This window comes from Rhinichthys klamathensis, unplaced genomic scaffold (genome assembly GCF_029890125.1).
Source record: "Rhinichthys klamathensis goyatoka isolate OS25496 unplaced genomic scaffold, OSU_Roscu_1.1 h1tg000059l_1, whole genome shotgun sequence".
Taxonomy (NCBI): domain Eukaryota; kingdom Metazoa; phylum Chordata; class Actinopteri; order Cypriniformes; family Leuciscidae; genus Rhinichthys; species Rhinichthys klamathensis.
Window position 1 is genome coordinate 5,041,565 of NW_026606604.1, and position 24,369 is coordinate 5,065,933.

General features: G+C 38.3%; 1 protein-coding gene across 1 annotated transcript in view; it reads left to right on the forward strand.

Annotated features, from left to right (window-relative positions):
- Positions 1-20,463: 20,463 nt before the first annotated feature.
- tmtopsb (teleost multiple tissue opsin b) overlaps positions 20,464-24,369 on the forward strand; it is a 36,302-nt gene continuing 32,396 nt past the window's right edge. The window contains exon 1 of the mRNA XM_056249133.1: positions 20,464-21,000. Coding sequence (XP_056105108.1) covers positions 20,637-21,000 — 364 coding nt within the window. The 5' untranslated portion in view covers positions 20,464-20,636. The remainder of the gene's footprint in view (positions 21,001-24,369) is intronic.

Here is a 24,369-nt window from a genome sequence, read left to right on the forward strand (position 1 = left end):
GTGAGGATCTGACTGGAAAGGGGTGCAACGGTGATTGTGGGAGTACAAGCTGGAATGTGAATTAGATGTGAAGTGAGGGTATTTTGGAGATTGAGTCAAGATTGGAGAATGTCATCACTCGAGAGAGAAAGATAAGTAATGAAACACTGGATCCGTGTGAATGCATGCCGTGTATTGAACTGAATGAGGAATTGTGAAGTGTATTGACCACAAATATAATTACCACCAAGAGTGTGAACTGATTCATCCGTGAAACCCTGATATCTTCTGAGTGTGAAAGTGTTGAAGATGCTGTGCTCCATGCGGTGTGAAGTCCTCTGCATCTCTTCAGCTTCTGAGTGTTGATCCAGCGCAACAGTGGAGGGATTGAACAGCGGGTGAGTGCTGGCCTTATTGCACGAAGATTTGAGAGTGGATTGCGGTGCCTGAATTGAATTGTCACACAGTATTGGACGTGAAGTTGCAGTGTGTGGATGTACACGTTTATTTAACCGCCAGTGTTCTCCAGTTCACGTCCTCGCCCAGTGTTTGGAGCAAAGCCCTCCGGTTGAATGTGTATGTTCCATTTCGGCCACCAGGTCCTGTGCTATGAGAGAGGAGTGTGATTGTCTTGTTTAACTTGTCTTGTCTATCTAAATAGAACGTTCCTCTGCCACCGCCTTGTGTGCTGCCTGTTCAGAGGAGAGACACATCCCAGCAGCAACGCTGCTTGTTCAGAACCACCCGCTCCAGCCGTAAGTCCTTACTTCACCGAAATAGAATTGAACCTGCAAACTTGTCTCTATCTTGGATTAGAGGGGACCCTTGTCTCTGGCTGGAGCCGTCAAGGGCGGAAAGGCACCCGGAGGACCTCACACCTGCTGCTCAGTGACGCCACGGAGGAGAGCACCCTACACGGAGGAGATCTGCCTACCCGACTACCTACCTGGCCGGCAGCGAGTCCCCCTCCTGGACTCCATCGCCCCCTGTGCCGGTCATCTGCCGAATAGCTGACGCTTGGGAAAAACGTACCTGCTACCCACCTGTCCTGTGGAGAGAGTCCCCTCCTGGCCCGTGGCCCCGGCCCTGGTCTGCCCGGGTCGCTGCCCGCCTGTATTACGCCAAAAAGAGTCTACTTACCACGTTACTTACCTGCACGCCGGACGGGCGTTCGACTCCTTCTTCCTCTGTGGCTGCCAGTAACCTGGGCCCTCGCAGTGAACCCCTCGGCCTCCTCCCTGGAAAGAGAGACGAAGCCCGCATTAAGACTTTTAATTCTTGCTCTTATTCAATAAAGATTGTTACTTTTAGAAATTCTTCTTGTCTGCCTGGTCTCTGGTACGCTCCTCGAGGTGGTCCTGGGTTTGAGGGGTGGGCGCAGTCTGGCTTGGCCCCCCCGACCTGTGACAGTAGTTTTTTTTACAACTATATAAGGGCCTAGCAGTTATTCTGGACTTTCCATTCACTACATTTGACCTAAACATTGCTTATATTTCTTATAGAAATTACAATACCATGTGAGATACAATCGGGGATGTAATCAATAAGAAAATACCATTTGACAGGGCCTGGCAATGTAAAATGCTTTTAAAAATGTAGTTTATTAAAAAAATGAGTACTTTAATACTAATACTTTGCCACTCACCTGAATAATGTCTGGAACACCCTTTTAACGATCTTGGGATGCTGGAAAACTTGATGTCTGTACGTCTTATGGCTGATATCCAAGACAGCCAGCGTCTTTTGTCACATCAGACACATAGCTTCCTTGATTCTGCCTCCAGGCGGGAAAGCTAAAGAAAGACAATACGTTGTCTAACTTCTTACCTTGTCGGTCGTGTGAACGGACATTACAACCGACAACACAAGTTCTTCCCATAACTTTAAAATTAACCGAAATATCAATGCTTACTTTATATATTAGCGGTCTGGATTCGCGTCTGCCAGATTGACAGATTAAGAGTGGAACGGCGATGGCATCACAATATGGCGGCACTACCCATCAGCCACCGCGGCGCTCCGTGGCTGACGTCACGTTGCCAAGCTCTATGAGGCAGGGGAAAACATATAAGGAGATTAAAACAAAGACACTGGATAGATTTTTATCATTATATGATGGTTGTGTACAGGAAGTGCCAACACACATTTCAGTACAATCAACTTGAAAAAGTGCATGTACCATTATATGAACCCTTTAAATTCCTAGCACGTTTATGCACAATCAAAGGAGGATGTCGATAAATTTTACTCAACTCCGGATCCGAAGACAATAAATGCCAATGTTTTTTGAAAATTGATTTTATCATATGAGACTTAGGTGAATGAGTCGTAATACAAGTGAAAGAATACTTTTTGTGCTTTTTTAGTCTTCTTTTTTAACAATTGCGCGTCTTTTTTAGAGATGTGTTAAACGCTTCATCAACCCATTCTTTAGTGTAACCACTATTCAAGAATTTATTTTTCATAATATTCGATTTTTCAATAAAATCAGAATGACAAATTCTCCTCAGTCTATAGAACTGACTCTTAGGCAGTCCTTTTTTTTAAGTCGGATGAAAACTAGTAGCAAGTAAGAGTGTGTTACGATCAGTTTCTTTTGTAAACAAATTTGTAATTAAGTTACCTTCGTTTTTTTGTACCCACATATCAATGAAATGTACTTTTGAAGAATTAATTTCAGAAGTAAATTCTAAGTCGTCAACCAAGTTATTAAAAAAAGACACAAATTCTCGAGCCTTATCTTGATCTCCTGAAAAAACACAAAATATATCGTCAATAGGCCTATACCTATACCATTTGATGATACGTGAATAGAAAGGATTACTTTCTGCATTCAGTACATGACTCTGCTAAAAAAAAAACATAAATAGATTAGCATAATTAGGGGCAAAATTCGAGGCCATTGCTGTACCACTAATCTGAAGAAAAAATGAGTTATCAACTGAAATAATTATATTTCAAAAGATAAGAAGCCATCTCAATAACAAAATCTGAAGGTGGACTAACTGTATCACGCAACGAAATTTAATGTTTGAGGGCAGTAAGTCCTTTTTCATGTGAAATATTAGTATATAGACTCATTATGTCCAAAGTTAGTAATAGAGAACTATCCGGTAAATCATGTAACTCCGAAATCTTATTGATAAAATCATGCTCAGCATCAAGAAATAAGGGTTACAACTATATAGGCCAGAATTTCTATATTGTTGTATCCCTATAGTTAACTCTGTACAAGAAGTTGTGTGTCTAAAATCTCCCCCTTTAAATTACCGCTACTATATATCAAGATAAATATTTGGGGTTATAAATATTATTTTCTTATTATTTTTTATATTAATTAAGATTTGAAGGACATTTTAGTTTACATTTGCATCACAAACCATTTTGATTTCTTTATTGAGTCTCCACTTGATGTCCAATGTAAAGCTCTAAAGCAAAACCAATTGAGAAGCACTGATAAAGAATACTAGAAAGCATCAGAGTGGACCGTGCAATCAAATTTCCATTCAGTAATTCCTTTGTTTATTAAAACCTTGTGGCGCATAAAGCACAGACTATTGAAAATATTGAAATGGCCCGGATACATATTACTGTAATGATTCAAATTGGAATTGAAAGCTTTAGGAGACCAAATAAATTTCTTTAAACTCTTATTGAAAAGCCCCACTGCGTTCAAGTAATATCCGATGACTCTTGTTCTTGCTAAGATTAGACATTAGAAGTGATGCAGGTCAGATTTGTGCCTGCTGTAGTCCGGCTTCTGGAAGCCGCTATCACAGAAACATCTAAGGCCCCATCCACACTACTGCGTTTTAGTTTAGAAACGGATAATTAAAACGAATACGATCTCCGTCCACACCAGCGTTTTAGCTGCGTATTAGAATTTATCTCCGTCCACATTAAAACGACTGAAAACGCGGATCACGTGACCATTCACCAACACTGGGCATGCGCGTGCCGGTGTAAACACAACTTCATTGATAAAATTATCCCACCATGCTCTGGGTTAACCCCAAACCGACGCTCCATGTACGGTCAACGCCGCCGCCGCACACGGGAATTGTCACAGATCGCTCGAATAATAGCTTGACTCCGGCACATGTAGGCAGTTATAGCGTTGTAAAATCCAGAATTTACTTGTACAACAGCTGCTAGCAAAGATATAAGCCATGACTGATGACACCCAATCATAGAGCCGAGCGTGAGCCTCTATACGTCATCGTTTCTAAAGTCCTCCGTTTTGACCCGTCTACACTAAAACACCCTCCGGAGATTCAAAACGAAAAACGCATCGGCAGCGTTTCTAAACTTCTCCGTTTTGGGTCTCCGTTTTTGCCGTTTTAGTGTGGACGGGAGGTGCAAACGTAGCAAAAGGTCTCTGTTTTTAAACGAAAACGCAGTAGTGTGGACGGGGCCTATGACATCTGAGATTCAGATCGATAACACTCCTGTTGTAAGCAAAGCTGCTGTGCTTCCCATGAGTTGCCCTGGTATACCAAGGCAGGTGGTGATACTTCAAACCTTGATATACAGGTTTTTTCATCATTTTCTAAATCTCAGGAGGAAGATGACACAGTTGGATAAACTAAAAGGTGTGCATCTGCAAAGGGTGTGTGTTCGTTATTACCAAGAGACCTGAAAGTGCTGTCTGCAGTGGTTGTTTGTCCATACAGAAAAAGGGGACATATTCCCAGTCTCATTGTCTTGTGTTTGGTGGAGCATTAAAAGCTGTGTTGGAGACCTAAATGTTCTGTGACTCATTGCCGAACCTGAGTATATTGATCCCATCACACTCAGATGATGTCTGGCTCTTCCCCGGGCCCCAAAAAGGTTCATTCAAAGGTGTTAAACCCAAGGGCTACAAGATAGATAATGTGCTATTCAAAGGAATATTCCAAGGTAATTGCGTAAGCTGAGCGGCGCACTGAAATGAAAGTTCTTGGCCGAAACCAAAAACATACGCTAGGCCAAAATCTAAAACTATTTTGTATAATATCATAATCAGTCACTATTTGCATTTAAATGTGATTAAACCAGGATATCAAATGCCTTTTCTCTTTGTCACCTTTTCTGTTATATTTCTGACATGAAAATTCACCCTATCTACTTAATGAATGTACTGTATGTTATTGATCTTATTGTGTGGAAACACATCCATGCATGTGTTTAAATTTTTTTTTAATTAGTTTTTACCTTGTAGCTAATTTTTTATGGAAATGTCAATTCGATCTTCTGGTTCGAGAAATGTCATAACTGACTGGTGACTGCAAGCTTGCATTCAGATCTGCCTCCATCCAACAATCGATGGATAGAAGTCCCTGCCCTATTTTTTTTTCTTTTTTATATATTTTTCCTAAATTCAATTTTTGTTGAATAATTGATTAAATTATCCGAATGTTCAAACAGAGCAAAGTTTTGCCACATAGTGTTTACACTTTTTGGTGGAGTGAGCCTACAAATGGTTTAAAACTGGAATATGGGGAAAGTATGTAAAAAAACACCAGTGTACCAATAAACAGCATGAGTCATACAGTCAAACCATGTCATGCATTCATATATATATGAATGTTTATCAATATATATATTACAAATAATTATAAAATATTTTCTTCTGTCTGTATTGTGAAAGGTCTGAGGTGTATACAGACAGAAAGAAGGCCTTGAGTGACATTTTCTTATAACTTTAATGTCTGACGGTCAGACTTTAGACATTAACGTGACGGAGGAGGAACAAATGTGAGGGTGCAGGTGGCTCGTCTTAAGATAAGACCATGGCTGTAGTTCAAACAGCTTTACACCCATCAATTTCCAAACTGTCATTTTAGTGACAGATAACTGCAGGTCACCAAATAAGCTCCCCACCATCATAACGCTTCCGTACCTACACCCTCCCCCCTTGACCCCACACACACATACATACACACACCTTGATGAAAAGCCAACAGCAAATTAATTTAAGCTTTGATGACTGGGTACAAACCCTCCCATCAAAGTTCTTGGTTATCTCTGTAATGTGTGACGTAATGCATATTTATCATTCGGTCTTGCTCTCTTACTTTAGTCTTTTTCTTTTCCTGTTTCGCCTCTCATTAAGCAGAAGCCTCTGACCCGAGCAGCGACTTTGGGTTGAAGGTGTTTGTATTCGTCATCCTCTTGCTCCGTGGTGTGAAATTTTAAATACTTTTCTTTTCACCTCTGGTCATCCTCGTCCACTGGGCTTTTTCAAAATTCATATCATAATAATTATGCTCTGTTCCTCTGAGTGTGATTCTGTGTATCACAAGTGTGAAAAGGGTTTTATGATGTCCTAATGCATGAGCCGAAGAGAGCTCAGTGTATGGTCAGTGTTCTTTTCATTAAGGACAATAAAACATCACCATATACTGTAAGCTACATCTTTCTCTATATGCACTCAGCATGAGTGTATACATGTTTTTGTGTGTATGTGGATCCATCCATCCAGCCATCCATCCAAATGTTTTTTTTTTCTTTTTTTATAACATCCTGCAAATTTATCTGGCATTCTTCCTTCTCATCCATCTGTCCATCCAGCCATCATTTTTTCCATCGATCCATCCATCGTTCGTTCCATCTGTCATTCATCCATTGTTTGTTCTGTCCATCTGTCTATCTTTCCATCACTCTGTCCATCTTTCCATCCGGCCATTGTTTGTTACATCTATCTATCTATCTATCTATCTATCTATCTATCTATCTATCTATCTATCTATCTATCTATCTATCTATCTATCTATCTATCTATCTATTAGTTGCAATAAAAATTGTTCCACCCCCTTGACCTGTAAGACATTTTTCTGCTGAGAACAAAATTTGATGAAAACAGTTTAACAAAGGCATCAATAAACTATTATCCCTAAATCCCTATCCACCCAAAGCACCCCCGTAACAAGACTGGACCACCTCCATGTTTGACCAACGGAGATGGAGTTCTTCTGTTCATAAGCTTTGCCTTTTTTGCACCAGATGGTGCAAATCTTGATCCATGGGTCCAAAAATGTCCAGTTTGGTCACATCACTCCATAACACATTCTTCCAGAACTCCACAGGTCTATCCAAATGAATTTAAGCATATTCAAGTCCCAACATGAAGGCCATGCTTGTCTAGTGTTCTTCTTATCTGCATTGTAATGTTTTTTCCTCCTTTTATCAAGTCATCTTGCAAGTCTTTGAAACCTTGCAAGATTTTCTAGTACAACAAATTTTAAGCTTATGAATAAGGCTGCCAGTTGCATCCATAGTTCGTTCCATCCATCTATCCGTTCCATCTGTCCATTGTTCGTTCCATCTGTCCATTGTTCGTGAATTTTCAGTTCATTTTCATTATAATTCCTTCCATTCAAACAAAAAATTCTGTGTCATGTTTGCACCTCAGTTTAACTTATTTCAAATTAAAGAATTGAGTGCATTTTCAGTTCATTTCTAAATGGCACTGAGGTTTCTGGTCATGTGCTGGTGTCGATTGAAGATGGTTTAAGCACAAGAAATTATAGCTTAATGAAAATGGTAAAAATGTAGAAAGGTTTCTGCAAGGTTAATGGACAGACAATATATTTAGCTCACTATAAAACAATAGAAGTCAATGGAAAGTCTCCTCTATCATAGAAAAAAACATTGTGTGTGTTGTTCTCTATGGGGATTCTCCCTCATCCTGGTCTTTAATGGAGACAGATGCCTGTAATGGGCTGTGGAAATGGACACAGATGCATCACCAAACAAAGTTACACATCAGCAACTGAGATGGTCATGAAAAAAGAGCAGAGGGACTTCTTTAAACATGAATAATGACTACCGAGCACCCCGAGCACTTTTTCACACTGTCTCTCTTTCTGACCTCCAATTTCTGTATTACCATTGAGAACAGATTGAATACAGTAAGTTCACCTTGTTCCCTGTCTCCCTATTTAGTCATTATTAGGCATTAGAGTTTGTGTGATGGTGACTAAGTGTGGGACTGGGACTTTGTGGTAAGGATGGGATGTGTATTCGTTGCAGGAGGCCTTCATGCTACAATGCAAAACGCCTAGCTGTTTATTTTACCGTATTAACACACTCCCTGCTCCTGTTTCAGCGTGCTCAGCTGCACATGAGAATGACTGATCAAATGCTCCATCAAGGAAGCAACGATCATAGGTACGGATTTTCAGTGACTTAAATATGAGCTGTAAAATGAAGCTCTGTGTATTTTTCTACACTGATTTCTTGCTTTTGGGGAGGCTACCTTCACATGCTAGCAGTTGGATCAAGAGTATATTTAACAGATTCTCAAAGCTATAGTACATTAAGAAATTTTTCTGATAAAAATAAATTTAACCAGTATGAATTTATTTTTATTGTGTGTAACACAAAGTCATATATTTTGGAGAAAATGTTAATAATTTGTATTAATGTTTTTTGAGGAAAGCGAATTAACAACAATAGCCATTATAAAAGACAATAGGAAATAAACACAAGCAAACAATTCAGTCAAACATACAAGCAGCACTCTAGTACAGGATTAAAGTGAAATATAGCCTTAATATAAAGTTATGAAACATAGTTTTCCACTTAACCAAAATCAATTTGCTCTGAAACAAGTAATAAGACCAAAGATTGATGTACCAAATGAATTATATCTCATGTTTAACCACTATCTACAGAAGAGCCAGCGGCAAATTCCCCAAGAACTGGCCGAGATGACGCTGTTCTATGCGGGTACATGAGCGCTGAACGGCTGCTGGCGTCCTGGAGCTCGCATCTGCTAAAACGTCTAAACAGATTGTAAAATAGGCACTGTGATTCTATATTAGACACATATTTGAGGTCTAAATAACTACATTCTCGCCTAAAAAACTCTTAAAACTACATTTCATGACACAACAACAGTAGCCTAGTATTTTTTTTTAAATATGGTGAACCGCCTTGACAGTCGCTGCAATTGGAGTGATACAAACGGTGAAACAGAGTGCTGTTACTTGGGGAATATCGCACGGCTGGCAAAGGCTCTCAGCCAATCAGATTCGAGAACCAAAAATAACTGTATGTTATACTTTTTTTTTTTCATTGCTTTAACTCATCAAATAAGTTATTCATATGACTTAAACATCTAAATTGATTGTAAAAAAAATTAAGGCAGCAACATTTTTTACTGTGATTATATTTAAAGATTTAAAACGACATCAGCATGAGTGAATAGTCACTGTTTTTGTGTTTTTGTTTGGTGAACTATCCCTTAAAGCAACACCATGTGATTTTTCCTCAGCGGTCGCCCTACAGTTTGGAAGCAGAATTGTCCATTACTGCTGTCGTAAATAATTTAGCCTTCCGCAGCCGACTGTCGCACGCGCACGCTCGCTGTTTATCCAGCACCGGCTTTGGAATCAACAACGGCAGACATCCCAACCTGCAAGAAGTCATTTCAGGGAGGTATATCTTGGTGACTGGATTGTTGACGGGGGGGGCGGGCGGCTGGTGGCGGGTTGACTAGCTTTCGTGAGGCACACTCGCAAGGTCTCTCGCTCTCTCTCTCTCTGCCATGCTCGCGCTATGTATGTTATGCGCGCAGTATGTTCTGCCTCGCATGCGCGCTCTAGATTCCAGCAGATCTGAACTAATTTGCGGGCATCAGGGAGACGCAGGAGACTCCCGGGAGACTTGGGATGTCTGCAATGGCCACAGACAATTTGAGGAAGTGGTGGGGGAAGTGACGTATGCCGTAAAGCAGTCGAATTTTGTAGTTCTTTTTGTGCACGGGTTCCTACCCGAAACCCGAAGTTACATAGTGCCAGTAAAAGCGATACAGACCACGTCAGGCTATGGCAGACGTGTCATTTAACTTATTTTAAGTCGATGTACCATCACAAGGGTCTTGGAAATATATTATGAAGGTTGAAAAACTACATAGTGTTACTTTAAGTTCAATTCAGCAGTCTAGGAATGATTTCCACCACATTATTATTTGGTTGAGTCTGTGTCACCTCACCTTGCCTGCCTCTTTCTCGAACTTACTCATAATGGTGATTTATGTATGCACTTTCTCTTTTCTCCTACAGTAATTGACAATGTGATGAATGGCTTTGGAAAAGAAGGCAAGGCCACTCCAGCAGAACGGTAGTTTGTTCTTCTTGACTAGGAAACAGACTCCGTGTCCTTTAAAAAGTGAGATTTGCATTCATTTGCAGGTGTGTGGAATGGACAATCACCAGCTGACAGTGAGGCAGATTTCTCTTTAGTCAAGTAAAATATGAAAGGCAGGCAACTTTAATCTTGTTGAAGGAATCTGTCGGAGTACACAGCATATAAACTGATTATTTAAATCGCAAAGCTTAGGAGACTGTTCAGATACTTTAATGTTTATTACTGGAAAAACTGACACATGATAGACTAAAAATGTACAGTGATTTTCACAACACTTTTCTCAAAACTAATTTAACTTTTCTGAATTATTTTATTATTTTATGAGGTTCACGTCTTAAGAAAATTAGTTATTAGTTTAATGGTGTACCTACCTAATACTCTGAGGAAACTTTAATGCTTTTGAATGTAGCTTGGAGTCTGTTGATGTGTGGTATGTTGATGTGTCTGTTGATGTGTGATGTGTGGTAAGGATATCTCAGTGCTATCACTTTTTTTGATCATTATTGAATTTTCTGCAAGGCCGGCTCTGTCACATTATTGGAAAATCTCTCCAGTATATTGTGTAACTTTGTAAGGCGAGACGGAACAAAAATGTATCAGTCATTTTGGATAAGTGAGCAAAGATTCAATGTCTGATATATCTGAGACGCTCTCAGGGCACATTTCTCTTGCACATACATCCATACACACTCCTCTCTTGCCAGATATGGTATAACATTTTCACTGTCATATCAGAGTCATGTCTTATTCATACCACAGCATGGCAGGATGGGTTGCTGTTTGATCCACCGATGTCTCTTATATGAATAATGAGGCTGATTCTAGCAGATATCTGAATCGTTTTCAAAATAACAGCAAATGGACGTTTTGGAAGTCACTGGCATGCTAAAAAATTTCTGTGACAAATTCAATAGCAGTTGTGCCACTCTGCATGCAGTATTTTAATGTCACTCACCACCTGCAATCCACTTTAACCATGTGTTAAATTTGCTGAAATAATGTGCTCAGTTATGTAAGCTCAATAAAGAGCATTTTGTGGCATACTGTTGATTGTTGATCCTTAATTTTCTTAAAAACAAAAATCTAGGTTACAGTCAGGGACTTACAATCATGGTAATCATGGTGGCAAAGTGGTAAAATTGAATACAACTTTACACACAACCCCCCCCCCCCCCCCCCCCCCCCCCCCCCACTTAAATCCCATTAACTCACAATCTCAGAAACATTAAAGTAACAACAGATAACTTTTGCTCTCGGGGTCCCCCTACAGTTGGGAAACAGTATTGTCCTCTACTACTGTCGTAAACTCTGTCATCCTACATGCACGTGCAATTGTTGACAACCATGATAGCCCTGAACACTGTAGGAGGAGGTCACATGCAGGTGTTCTGCTTGCGTCGCGTGTGAAATGTCTTCATCCCAGGTACAGTGGCATATATTTCAGCATGTCATATGAATATAATTTCATGGGTTTTATTTTTTTTCTAACGACAAATGATCGCGATGCTCACGTTTACAAGCCAGCGTCATTATAGTAGCCTAGTCTATTGGTTACCGTTTTACTGAATCTATATGATACTTCAATGCAATGTTTGAGTGGTTGATAATAACCATATATCGTCAATATTATAATATCAAGCTAAATGAATCTGCAAATTTTACAAATCGATTTGCATTATAGCTTGAGGCAAGACAAATAAACAAATATCACAGACATGTTAGGTATCCTAAAATATCATTTTATTAATAATCTTCCTCCTTTCTTTGTACATGTTGAGTAGACTCTTTTTCTCTTTTTGCTTTGCTCCGATAAAACCTTTGCTTTCTTGTTTTTCTGTGCTGCTTCGGCCATGACTATAACATTTGGCTCGCAAGTCCGATTTTAAGGAAGTGGGGGTGGTGGTGGAAGTGACGTATATGCCGTAAAGCAGTCGAATTTTGTAGTTCTCTTTGTTCGCCGGTTACTACCCGAAACCCGAAGTTTAAAAGTACGATTAAAAACGCTACAGACCCCGTCAGGCTATGGCAGACGTGTCATTCAACCTATTGTAAGTCGATGTACCATCACAAGAGACTTGGAAATATATTATGAAGGTTGAAAAGTTACCTGTTGTTACTTTAAAATAACTAAAATACTGCACTAGTAGCACTTTTTTATATTTGAATATTGCGGGAGACGACTAAAACCAATGTATATGGTCATAAAACGGTTATGCTTTGGCACTAATGTTGGCAATGTTATTCCTGGGAAAGAAATGTCAGAGAGTTTTACAATTTCTAAAATTTGTCTCAGATGACAGATTGTGGCTAAAATCATACCGTTTAAATTAAACGTATGCATTGTCCATTATATACTCCGAGAGAATGAGGAGAGATTAATTAAATTATATTATGTTATTAACCTGAGTTGATCTCTTCTAAAACCAGGTTTATGGAGAGAAAAACAGCTTCTCTGTGCCACTATACGACAAATGCTCTTTAGACTTTCAGACAATCATGTCAATTCACATGCCATTGCAATTACATGAGGAAATATCGAACTAGTCCTTGTCATTAACCTGTGCTGCCATGACAACAAGAGTGAATAAACACTTCTCTGTCCTCTCCCGTGTGTTTAGTTTATGGTTTCCGGCATGTCTACAACAAAAATTGTGCTAAAAAAACAATGACAGTTTAAAGGAATATTCCAGGTTATCGTGTAAAATTCTGTCATCGTTTACTCACCGTTGTTCCAAAGTTGTATTAATTTATTTCTTGTGCTGAACACAAATGTAGATATTTTCTGGTCCCCATTGACTTCTATAGTATAGGAAAAAATACTATGGAAGTCAATGGGGACTAGCAACTGTTTTGGTTTCCAACTTTATTCAAAATATCTTCCTTTATGTTAAACAGAAGAACGAACGTCATGCATGTTTAGGACATCTTTACACTGACTGTGAACAATGTAAGGTGTGAGTTCTAGCTCAGTTTTCAGACACATTCCAGAAAAAAAATCCATCAAGTGTCATCTTGCCACATGTCACCCCATATTTGTGTATAAAGAGTCAATTAAAATTCCATATTCTGTACCTGGAGATGTGTAACCCAGCACCATGCATACATACATTACATACATTTCTTGACAAATGACACATTTAAACTGTAACACTTTATGAAGAGAGACAGGATGTAAAACTGTGGCTGAAGTGAATGTATCAGCTGTGGAGCTGTGATTGGTTCCCAATGGCTTTGGAGGAGAGTGACACCATCGTAGCTGACATAGCTCTGAAGAACATGATTAATGGTGGAAATGGCATCCTCTTGACCTCTCGAGATCCTCTTTACCATTATTCCTCCAATCAAATCTCCTTCTGTCTTGGCCCATATCCCAGAGGAACCAGGGAATGTGGGAAGCAGACAACTCCCTAGATGCTGTGCTGTATAGGTTTGAGCCTAAAAGTGATTTCCTGTGTCTAGATGGAAGTGATAAGTATGTTTTTATCTACACTGGCATTAAATGTGTGGCCAAGGGAAAGGGAAGTTTGTCCTCAAACAGAATTTGCTGTCACTACAGAAAAGTGTCAAACCCCAAACACTAAGGATGAGGAGATTCATAATTTGTGTGTCCTGAAAGGCTCCAATCATAAAACCTGCCTAGTAATCCTGAAGACATTGATTTGTTGTTCAGGTGTGTTTAATTAGGGTTGGAGCTAAACTCTGCAGGACAGTGGCCCTGCAGGACCAAAGTTGCCCATCCCTGGATTACATGTACAGGATTCTTTTGTACTAAAGTATTAGTTGTTTACATGACATTTCTGATAGGTTTCTGTTTACCTTTCAAAATGTAAAATTCAATAACCCTTCTAATTAAGAACGTCTGATGGATTCCACAATGAACCACAGGTTTGTTAAATCTAATGTGTAAGCAATTAGCTCTTTGTAGTTTTGAATTTTGAATAGTTTACATTACATGTATTAATGTTTGCGAATGAGTTAAAACACCAACTCTATTATATTTTTTCAAGCACCACCTCACAAAATCTGTCAGTAGTTGTTTCCAGTCAAGTTGCTCATTTACTTTGTGTGAAAAATTAGAATATGGCAAAAACAAATTTGCGCAAATATGTATTTCCATTCCATGTCTTCAAGAAAACAAAATTGTAATTTTCAGGGGAACTGGCACAAAATAAAATGATAATGGACAATGCAGCCACATTCTTGTAGCAAGAATGCTTGCAGATTAAAGAACACAGACCACACACTCTGACAAATTGTGTTTGCTGGCGATCAGCGCAAAATTTCAGATGCTGTGTGATGATAGTGGTCTGATGATATTTTATTTTAGAAGCAAATTCAGTCACATGACTTGAGGGAAATTATTATTTTTCTGCATATCTGGGAATTTTTTCCCTGTAAAAGTTCATGTACACCTTTTTAATCAAAAATCTATCTCAAGTTTTCAGGAGTGAATACTATTGTACAATTCAGTTGCCGTTCCCCTAAGTATATTAACTCCTGCTACTGACCAGCATTGAGCACTCAGAAGAGCAGTGACAACCATATTTAGCTTCAGTGTGTATGTGGGCTTCGGGTCACCAAGGGGGGCTGGGTTCTTGGCCTTCTGTATGTCAGGTATGAACCTCATTTGCTTTTTTTCATGGCACTAAATAAGCAAACTTCCGTATGTATCCACCCACATGTTTTCAGTTAAAAGTAATGAGTGTTTGAATGTGTCTTTATTCAGACAGCTTTATTTTCAAGTTCTGTCTGAAGTCTTTTATTGAAGCAGCAGACATGTGAATAGAGCTTTTGCATCGACTGAAACACTTGACCTTTCCATTTCTTCAATTGTAGGAAGTTTGTTTATGTGTGAGGGTGAACACAAAGCAGAGGCGACCTGTGAAGCTGGCGTAATGTGTTGTAGGTGGATGTGTTCGATGGTAATGAGAGAGGGAGGAAGCTAATCAAGGACTATATAAAACAAACCCCTCTCTGATCCTGAGGCCTTTTCACCTCACTCATCACCCATATGATCTAATCAGACGTCATTATTATGACCTTGGTCTGCACACTCCACACTGAGGAAACTCAATATACTGCAGGCTCCCAGCTGATAGCACACTGGAGGCATGGATTTCATATCACGTTAGACGGAACAGTCCCGGCATGATGAGAAAGTGAGAGGTTTTGGTTAAAATCAGACAGCGTGAGGTGGGAACATGTCCCTCTGTTTTTATTTGACATGAATGGTTAGTTCCGCTTCTCTTATATGTTTCTCAAGCTTGGGGTCTGTCTCAAATAGCCAAGGGGTCCGTGGAAAATTTCGGAACTGAGAACAAAAATCTCACTGCAAAACCATGACAAGCAATATGACAACAGCGTTTGCTGACGTTTTCAGCGATCTGGCTTCCAGAAGTGCCTTTGCTATTCATTTCCAAATATTCACCATTACTCCAGCCTTCAGTGTATGATCCTTCAAAACTCATTCTAATATCGGATCGAATGCAATGATTGGATGAACATTTTTTTGGTTCTGAGACTTCCACAGAAGATATACAGTATGTACATGTTTTCATATTTAGACCACTTCTATAATTGATTGCTATCAGGATGTGAAGAGTTTCCACCAGTATAACAAAACGTTTTATAAAAAAAAAAAAAAAAAATTGCCTACCCTGCCTTTAAGTCAACATGAAACACATTCATGACCCATTTTACTTCTGTCTGTTCGGCCAAAAATGAAAGGGCTTGATGTCATCCAAAAATGCAAGTCGTTTTAGAGGTGACGTTTTCAAAGGTGAGGAAAGTTGATATATATATATAAAAGATGTGCACCAATGAATTATTCACAATATGACCAAGAACATGCAGTGTATTTAGAATGTAAATCACGTCCTTTCCATTTGTGTGTACAGATCCTTGGTCTGAAAATACCAGTTATAGCTCGTAGAGTAAAGCTTCAATGTACTGGAAACCCTAGAGCTTTAGATCATTTATTGACTGTATCAAAGCCTTGTTCATGTGTTTGTTTGCAGAGCTTCTCTGACTTCACTGAACTTTATTGCTTTCGGCTGTTGTGCAATCCTGAATAAGTCTGGTGTTATCATCACCAACACTGATGGCTATGCTGAATTCTTTTTTTGCTTGATATCTAGTTGAAACCCTAACGTAATGAAATCCCATCTACTCCTGTTTGATTCGTTACAGGTAATCTCATTTCCATCTTCCTTTTTTCTCCCTTCTCGTGGCCGTGCTGCAAGGTGGCTTGCTTTCCGTAACAAAGCAGCTTTTTCTCCCCTGTTATTCTGAGCCTGTGCATGCAAAGGGACGTTTTAGTGTACTTTGTAACCCTGTCACGATTCACTGTGGGACTATTGAAAGAGACCATCTTGAGACATAAGGCATCGTTGATGGAAATTTGTTGCGACAGTCACTATTCACACATATGATGCACTTAAAAAAGGGAGACGTGGCTTGTTGGTTTGTTGCAAATACCCATGGGATGATTGGCATACTGGAACACAGTTTAGAAAGATGGTGTTTTGGCTGTATCACTGACCTTTGGCAGCAAGTCTTCTCAAGGTTGTGGACAAGCTGCACTGGCCAGGATCCACTTTGATAGAGCTGGGAAATATTTAAAATTATTTATATTAAAATTCAGGCTGATCCTGATAAGATTCCATGTTAGTCGCTGATTTTAAAAGTCAGTGCTATATTTCAAAGCAGCTTTGTGACCTTGAGGCAAAGAAACTATTAATCAACCATTTTAAATGCTACAAGTGAATTCAAGCATCACAAAATTAAAATGTGCAGTATGAAAAATGGATTTGAATCTTCATTTGGAGATTATAGATTACATTTTCAGTGTTACTTCGTTATGTTTTTAACTTTAACTTTAAGTGAATGTTAGATGGTGGCAAAAAATGAGCATGTACAATTAAATGTCTAATTGTCTAAATATCTAAATCTGTAATATTGGACATTAACCAATATGGTAACACTATGTGGATCTCTAGCAGTGATGAGACCTTATGGGTCAGTTTCATTCCCCAAGTGCAGTCTCAGTCCATCCCGGTCTGTAGGTGGTTGGATGTTATTTTATTGTGTCCCATACTTGTATCACTCTCATTGCAGGCTTTCGATTTCTGCAAGAAAGTATAGGACACCTATGGTGTGATGGTAAATACAATCAAATTGAATCTATGAAGCTCATGTGGGTGATTTTGTTTGAATGAATGTATGTTCATGATTGTGGTTGATGTGGGAGAGAAGAAGCTAAGCAAGACTATATAAAACAAATCCCACTCTATCTTGAGGCCTCTTCACCTTCCTCATGTCCACCCATATGAACTATTCAGACTTCATAATTACGACCTTGAGCGGCGCACTGCACACAGAGCAAATTCAATAAACTGCAGCCTCCCAGCTGATAGCACACTGGAGGTATGGATTTATTTTGCAATGGTGTTGCCTTGCCATCCTAACATTATTAGAAAAAATGTTTTGGCTAGGAGATTTGTTGTTTATTTTCAGAGATGACAGGTACGGACGAAAGAAGAAATCGTATCCTATAAATCAATGAGTACCCTACTTTTCACCCCTACCGTGTCATTGGTTAATTCAAACTCACTTTGTACAGCTGAACTGATGTGCATTGGCCCTTTAGATCTTGATCAGGCTTAGTGGTAATGCTGACTGATATGTGTTTTGAGAGTTATTAAAGGGACAAAGGCTGCATGCCTGCATCTGAAATCACATACTTCCCTATAGGCGAAAAAAAGTATGTGACAAAAGAAGTATGTCCGAATTCACAGTACTCATAAAAGAGTATGCAAAAAGTTCCCGGATGACCTACTTCTTCCGGCGAGGTTCGGAAGTGTGGATTTGATGGACACTTTACTATCCCATGAGACCACGGGAGAGGATATGTGAATGGCAATGAAGCGAAGTAACTGACACTGGTAGGTCACATGATAATGACAGATTACATTCATACTACACACACAAGCTGCTGCGAAGTAATTACTTATTCAAAACAAGTACCTACTCGAGAGTATACGATTTCGGACTGCTGAATTTTTGACAGCCATTACTCCAGTCTTCAGTGTCACATGATCCTTCAGAACTCATTCTAATGCTGATTTGGTTGTTGAGAATCATTTCTTATTATTATCAATGGTGAAAACAGTTGTGGTACTTAATATTTTTGTGGAAATTGTATGTGTGTGTGCGTGTGTATGTGTGTGTGTGTGGTCCTGGTACACCCTACGTTACGGGGACCAAATGTTCCTACCTACATTAGTGGAAGATAAAATAATGTTTAATTAGGAAAAATATTTAGGGCTCAAAAATGGGGTGCTGGCTTTTTCACGGATTTTCCTTTTTGTAGTTTTCTGAGGGAAGGATAGATTGTGGTGCATGACATTTCATGCTGATCAGCAAAAGTGTAATGCCCATGACCCCTCTTATTTTTTATTTCCAACTAATGTGATTTAACTTTTAACCTAACCTGGAATCTTATTGCACAGTTTGCTCGTAAAGTTTCCGTGGAACCCATGCAGTTTATGGGATCTTACTTTTAAAGACCATCTTCTGATGATTTATATACACACGTTGGGTTTGCATGTTTTATGGGGACTTTTCATTGAATTAATGATTTTTATACTGTACAAACTGCAGTTTTATGATGGTTAGAAACCTGACTTTGCTCAAATAAGATTCAATTTTGAGCTTCAAATGGGTTCAAAGATGCATCAAATGGCAATTAGTAACACAGGATACAGAGAATTGATATATTTTGTGTTATATACTTATACTTTTCTTTAAAAACATCCCTGATAGATTTGGACGTCACAAGTGGTACAAAAACACAATGAAATCTCATATCAATAGAATTGATTGCGAAGCAATTCTCTGATTCCCCCTGTGGAAGAAGATGGATAAATAGGGAGAGAAAATTGCTTTCCCTGACCTCTCACCTGTCAAAAAGAATCCATTTGAAGAGGTAAATATGCTTAGAAAGGAAATGATTGATCAGGCAACCAAAAAAGCCGATGAACGATCAGAAATAATTTTGTATTGAACTCTTCAATGTGCATTTCTGAACTATGTATAAGTCAAATGAGGACAGGTAGATTTCTAGAGGAAAAGCCTGAGTATGTTTTATTTTTGGAAACACTGACGTTTTATTGACCACAAAATCTGCTTCCTCATTGTACGCATCTTATTTTTATCTCGTTTTTAAAATATTTTTTCCCCCACAGGTGTCAGTGTTCGGCAAAGACAAAATTGAAATATTGGAAATTAAATTTGTTGCCTGTGTGATAAACTGAGTAAATTATGAATAACTTAATATATGTACATACATCAGATGTATCTTTTTTCAGGAGACAGCTGATGTAGCCTTGCTGCTTCTAAGAAAAAAATATTACAAGCTTAATACAATAATTGATATAAGTGTTTGCACATAGTACAAGATTTTATTATATTTAAACAGAATCATTTCATTGAGTTTATTTTCCTATGAGTTTCCACAGTGCACTTTCAGAGTTTATAAAATCTCTCTTAACTGTTTTACTATAATTAATGTAATTAATATTATTGTTATTTAATAAATAATAAATCAATAAAAATGACTGTAATATTTTGAAAATGAACAACAAATGGGTAAAAAGTACAGTGAAGGTTGTTGTTTTTTTTACCTCTGACCCTTAAAAGTCCATTTTTATGGTGCAATCTGATCCATGCACTTGACTAAAAGCAGTTCATTTATATTTTATCACATAACCACATCTATAAGGTCAAATGTCATATTTAAAATGTATACCTCAATGGAGAAACAGAAAGAAAGGTTACACAACCATTTAAAATGAAAATAATAATAATTAATAAATCATAAAACTGCAGGAATTTTCTCATGAATCTGTATTGTGTTTTCGCTATGAAATGTGTGAGCATTCAACAGACTTTGAACTGGCATTATCTGTTAATTAGTTCACCTGCTTCTAGACTATTTTATAATGCAAGTTTCCATGTTGTATAGAGTAAAAACAATATCATGCAGGTAACCTAAAAAGGATGCGTCATGTAGCTGGTTTTAAGTCATAAATGAACCTGACTTAATTAAATATTTTTTAGGTTAAATCAAATAAACCTACCTCTTCATTTTCACATTTTTACTTTTTACTGTGTTTATTTCACCCTTAAAGCTATAATTAGCATTTTGGTGAATAAGGAATGGGGTGAAAAAATTAATGAGGCATATTGGCATATGAAGATCGGTGGCTTGAGACGTAGACGTCAGCTAGGCGGGGGGTAATAAAAACTCCCATTCATCCCAAGGAGGGGCATAATTGGCTTGACCACATCTTGAAACCTCTATCTGTGGCAATAATGTACTACTTCTGCATTTAGCGTTTGGTGAACTCCAGTCCCACTGAAACAATGGGTTAGAAAACCCTCCATCGACTTTACCAAGCACAGACTCTCGTTTCAAAACCAAACTGACTAAATCCTTTACATAAGCCATAATTAATGGTGCAATGATTGAGTCCAACATGAGTCGGGGTTGCGCGTGGTGCGCTGGAGGAGGTGACGGGACCAGCGCGCATTTGGATGAGAATCACTCAGAACAAAGTCTGAGCCCGACGGGACACTTGGTGGTCGCGGTGTGCCTTGGATTCATCGGGACTTTCGGGTTTCTCAACAACACGCTCGTTCTCATTCTGTTCTGTCGCTACAAAGTGCTGCGCTCGCCCATGAACTATCTTCTGGTGAGCATCGCAGTCAGTGATCTGCTGGTGTGCGTCCTCGGCACTCCGTTCAGCTTCGCCGCCAGTACGCAGGGACGGTGGCTCATCGGACGCGCGGGATGCGTGTGGTATGGCTTCATAAACTCATGTCTGGGTAAGTCCATATGTTATAGCGATGTCAATAAACGATTTAAGTAGGATTCGCATGCAGTTGCCATAGTTTGGTACTTTGGAATCACGCAAGCCACATTAAAACGCGTTTTTTAATCGTGAAAGTGTTATGATAACGTTTGTGTAGCCCATTAGATAGCCTACTTCATACGACCGATGTTTTAACATTCTAAATGCGTATTTTCACAACGTTGCATAAATGTTTTAGCACATTCCCTTTGGGGCACTTCGGGAACCTCGCTACGACGTCTAATCTTCGTCGCCGTCAAAATGTTCATGTCTTTCGAAGTAAACTTCTACCAGTAACAGAACAGTGTGAGAAATAAAGAGGGATATGTGCAAGTATATTTTTATACTTATTTATGCTAACTTATTGTTCTGAACTCAAGTTATGTCATGACTATATACAATTTGAATAACCGACAATAGATACCAGCGTTCTAGTCGTATTTTCTTTTAAAAATCCTCCTTACCTTTAGGTAACCTATACACTTGAATGATATCTGAAAAGCAATCGTGTAATTTTCATGGTTTTAATAGAATTCTTTTCCATTATTTCTCGTGATGTAGGCGTCTCGCTTCAGAAGCCTCCTCAGACTCGTGCTCGCGCTGCTAGTTTAACGGGGCTTTTTTCCGCCAGGCAGATAGAACTATTTCCCATTCTAAAAGTTGCAATAATAGGCCTATGAATAATTGCAACTTTTCAAGTGGAATGTTTGCTGTTGTGGTAAACTACCCGTTGTTGGCACAGATATATTTCCCATTAAAGTTGGAAAGTTTATTGGGTAACACTTTAGAAAACTGTTCCTTCATTAATGAATTTAACATTCTAGTAACTACTATTAACTAACAAAAAACTCTGATTAACACATAAGTAGGCTAATAGCGCTGTTGAATGTGGTAGTTCAGCTAATCAGTAACTATTTTTCATATGGCTATAGAGAACTACCTATACCGGTTCATAATTAACATGAATAATGCATCATTTATAATAAAAGGTAATGGTAACCCACTAGTAATGACTCAAGTGTTACTACAGGAACTACTAATTATTTGGATCAGTATTCTAAAGCAAAAAACATAACTACCTAATATTGACTGAAGTCATTGTAAGCTTTTGAAATTTTTGTAAGATTTTGAAGACAATGACTTCGGTCAATATTAGGTAGTTATCAAGCTTTTCAATTTAGAATACTGATCCAAATTATTAGTAGTTCCTTTAGAAGGATGTAGTAACACTTGATTCATTACTAATGGGTTACCATTACATTACCTATATACATTATTCATTATTAATATTAATTATGAACCATAGTAGTTCTTAGTCTTCAGAGAGGTATGAAAAATAGTAGTTACATGATTAATAGTGAACTCGACTGAGCGCTATAACTTACTAATTCGCTAATCAAAGTTTCTAGTTAATAGTAGTTAGAATGTTAATAGTCCGTTACTCATTTGTTCCTGTGTAGTTATTCATTAATGAAAGAACAGTATTCTAAAGTGTTACCATTTATTGCAGTATAAACACCCAAATAGCTACAGCGTCCCACCAACGTTGTTTGGGCTGTTTTTTTATTATTATTATTAAAATACCTCATATTGATATACACATTCTTTATGATAAATATTTTTTCAACAATTGACATTTTTTGTGATTCTATCCTTTATTTTTTTCTTTTTTTACGTGTGGTTTCTTGATTTTTTTTTTCTTTATAGCACAGAATCCAAAAACGAATGGACCTGTAACATAGGCCTAAACATCATAGCTTCTTCATCCAACATGTATATATATGTTTACACATAATAGGAAAGCAGGATAACTCCCCTCGGCCCATAGATGGCAATCAGTTTAAAAGAATGTTTTCTTGTTGATAGATTAAACTCCTCGTGTTTATCTGCTTTAGTTTATGGAACATGTGTTGTGCACAAAATAGTGTAGGCTACTATAGTACCATGTTTCTGGAAATATATAGTCTACAGACTGCAATACACTGTCCTATTCCAAAGTACATGATCTGATACCATAACGTGGTGGCACGTATAGCCTACATTTTTGTATAGGGGTGCGAACAAGAAAAGTCAAATACTCGAGTCTACACCAAAAAGAAATGCTCGAAAGTACACTAAAAAAGTTCAACCCACTAAAATTGAAACCTTGCCAAGGTTACAACCCAAATTAATTAAGTTCATTGTACTTTTTAACCACTTTTAATTCATTTACTGATGAATAAAATGAAGTTGGAACTATTAAATGAGTTGAAAACTCATTAACGCACAATAAATGACAAATTATTGTAAACAAAGATGATGAAAACATTTTACAGTGTACTGTTGAAAAGGCCCATAAGTCTCCATAATTGGAATAAACACACCAGGGCAGAGGTGTATTCTTCTCCTAATTGGGGTTTAGCAATCGACCTGAAGGTGTGGAGAACTGTTTTCAGGGAAAAGAGATGTGTGCTGTCCTGTACTTGACCCATAACACAAGCTCTGATGGGGCAGAGATGAGTGTATAGTATTTCCAGTCAGTAGAATAGCTGTTTTGTGGTTAATTAACAGGTGTCACTTTTCTCATGCCAGCAGCCCTTAAGATCGAATTGGTGTGTTTTATATGACAACAGATTTTTACATCAGTGCTTATAAACTCTAGAAGTACAACCTAGTTGGTAATTAAAGAATATTGTTGATTCATTGTAATTGTCAAAACCTAAACCTAAACCTAAATGTCAGGGACCTTGGCTAAACAAAGCAGAATGAATCGGCATTGGTTCGATAAAACTGTGCTTATGGGAGAAGTAGGCCTAGTCCTAACTACACGCGACGTGACGCACGATAAAAGGTATCTTTTCCATGTTAATCAGAGTTTTTGTCCTATAACCAGCCACGACGGCGACACGCGACGAGTCTATTTTTCACGCGACGATTCATTTTTCTGCGACGTCGCGGCTGGAACAACAAACACAAAGTGTGGCAATGAAAATCTAAGGTAGCCTACTGTGTATGTGCTTTATTTAATGTTAAAAGCATGCAATGTGACTTTGAATATCATTTAGTGCTCCCAGCTTTGTAGCTCTAAAAGCAACAATGGATAATTCACCTCAGATCTTGAAATTAAACAACTGGAAACAAGAACGTTCAAACTGTGAACAAACAAGTGTATTCTTTGACAAAGATTATTTTAGTAACTCAGTAGCCTGAATTTTTAATAATGTTTAAATGGTGTAATATTTGTGAATTTGATAGGCTACTTATCCATTTTCTTGCGAGTGATTTTGACGCATCCTGCAGTCGCGTCTACTGTGGACAGACAAATTATTTGTCCCTAAGTGTGCTTTTTATGGAGAAAAGCTCT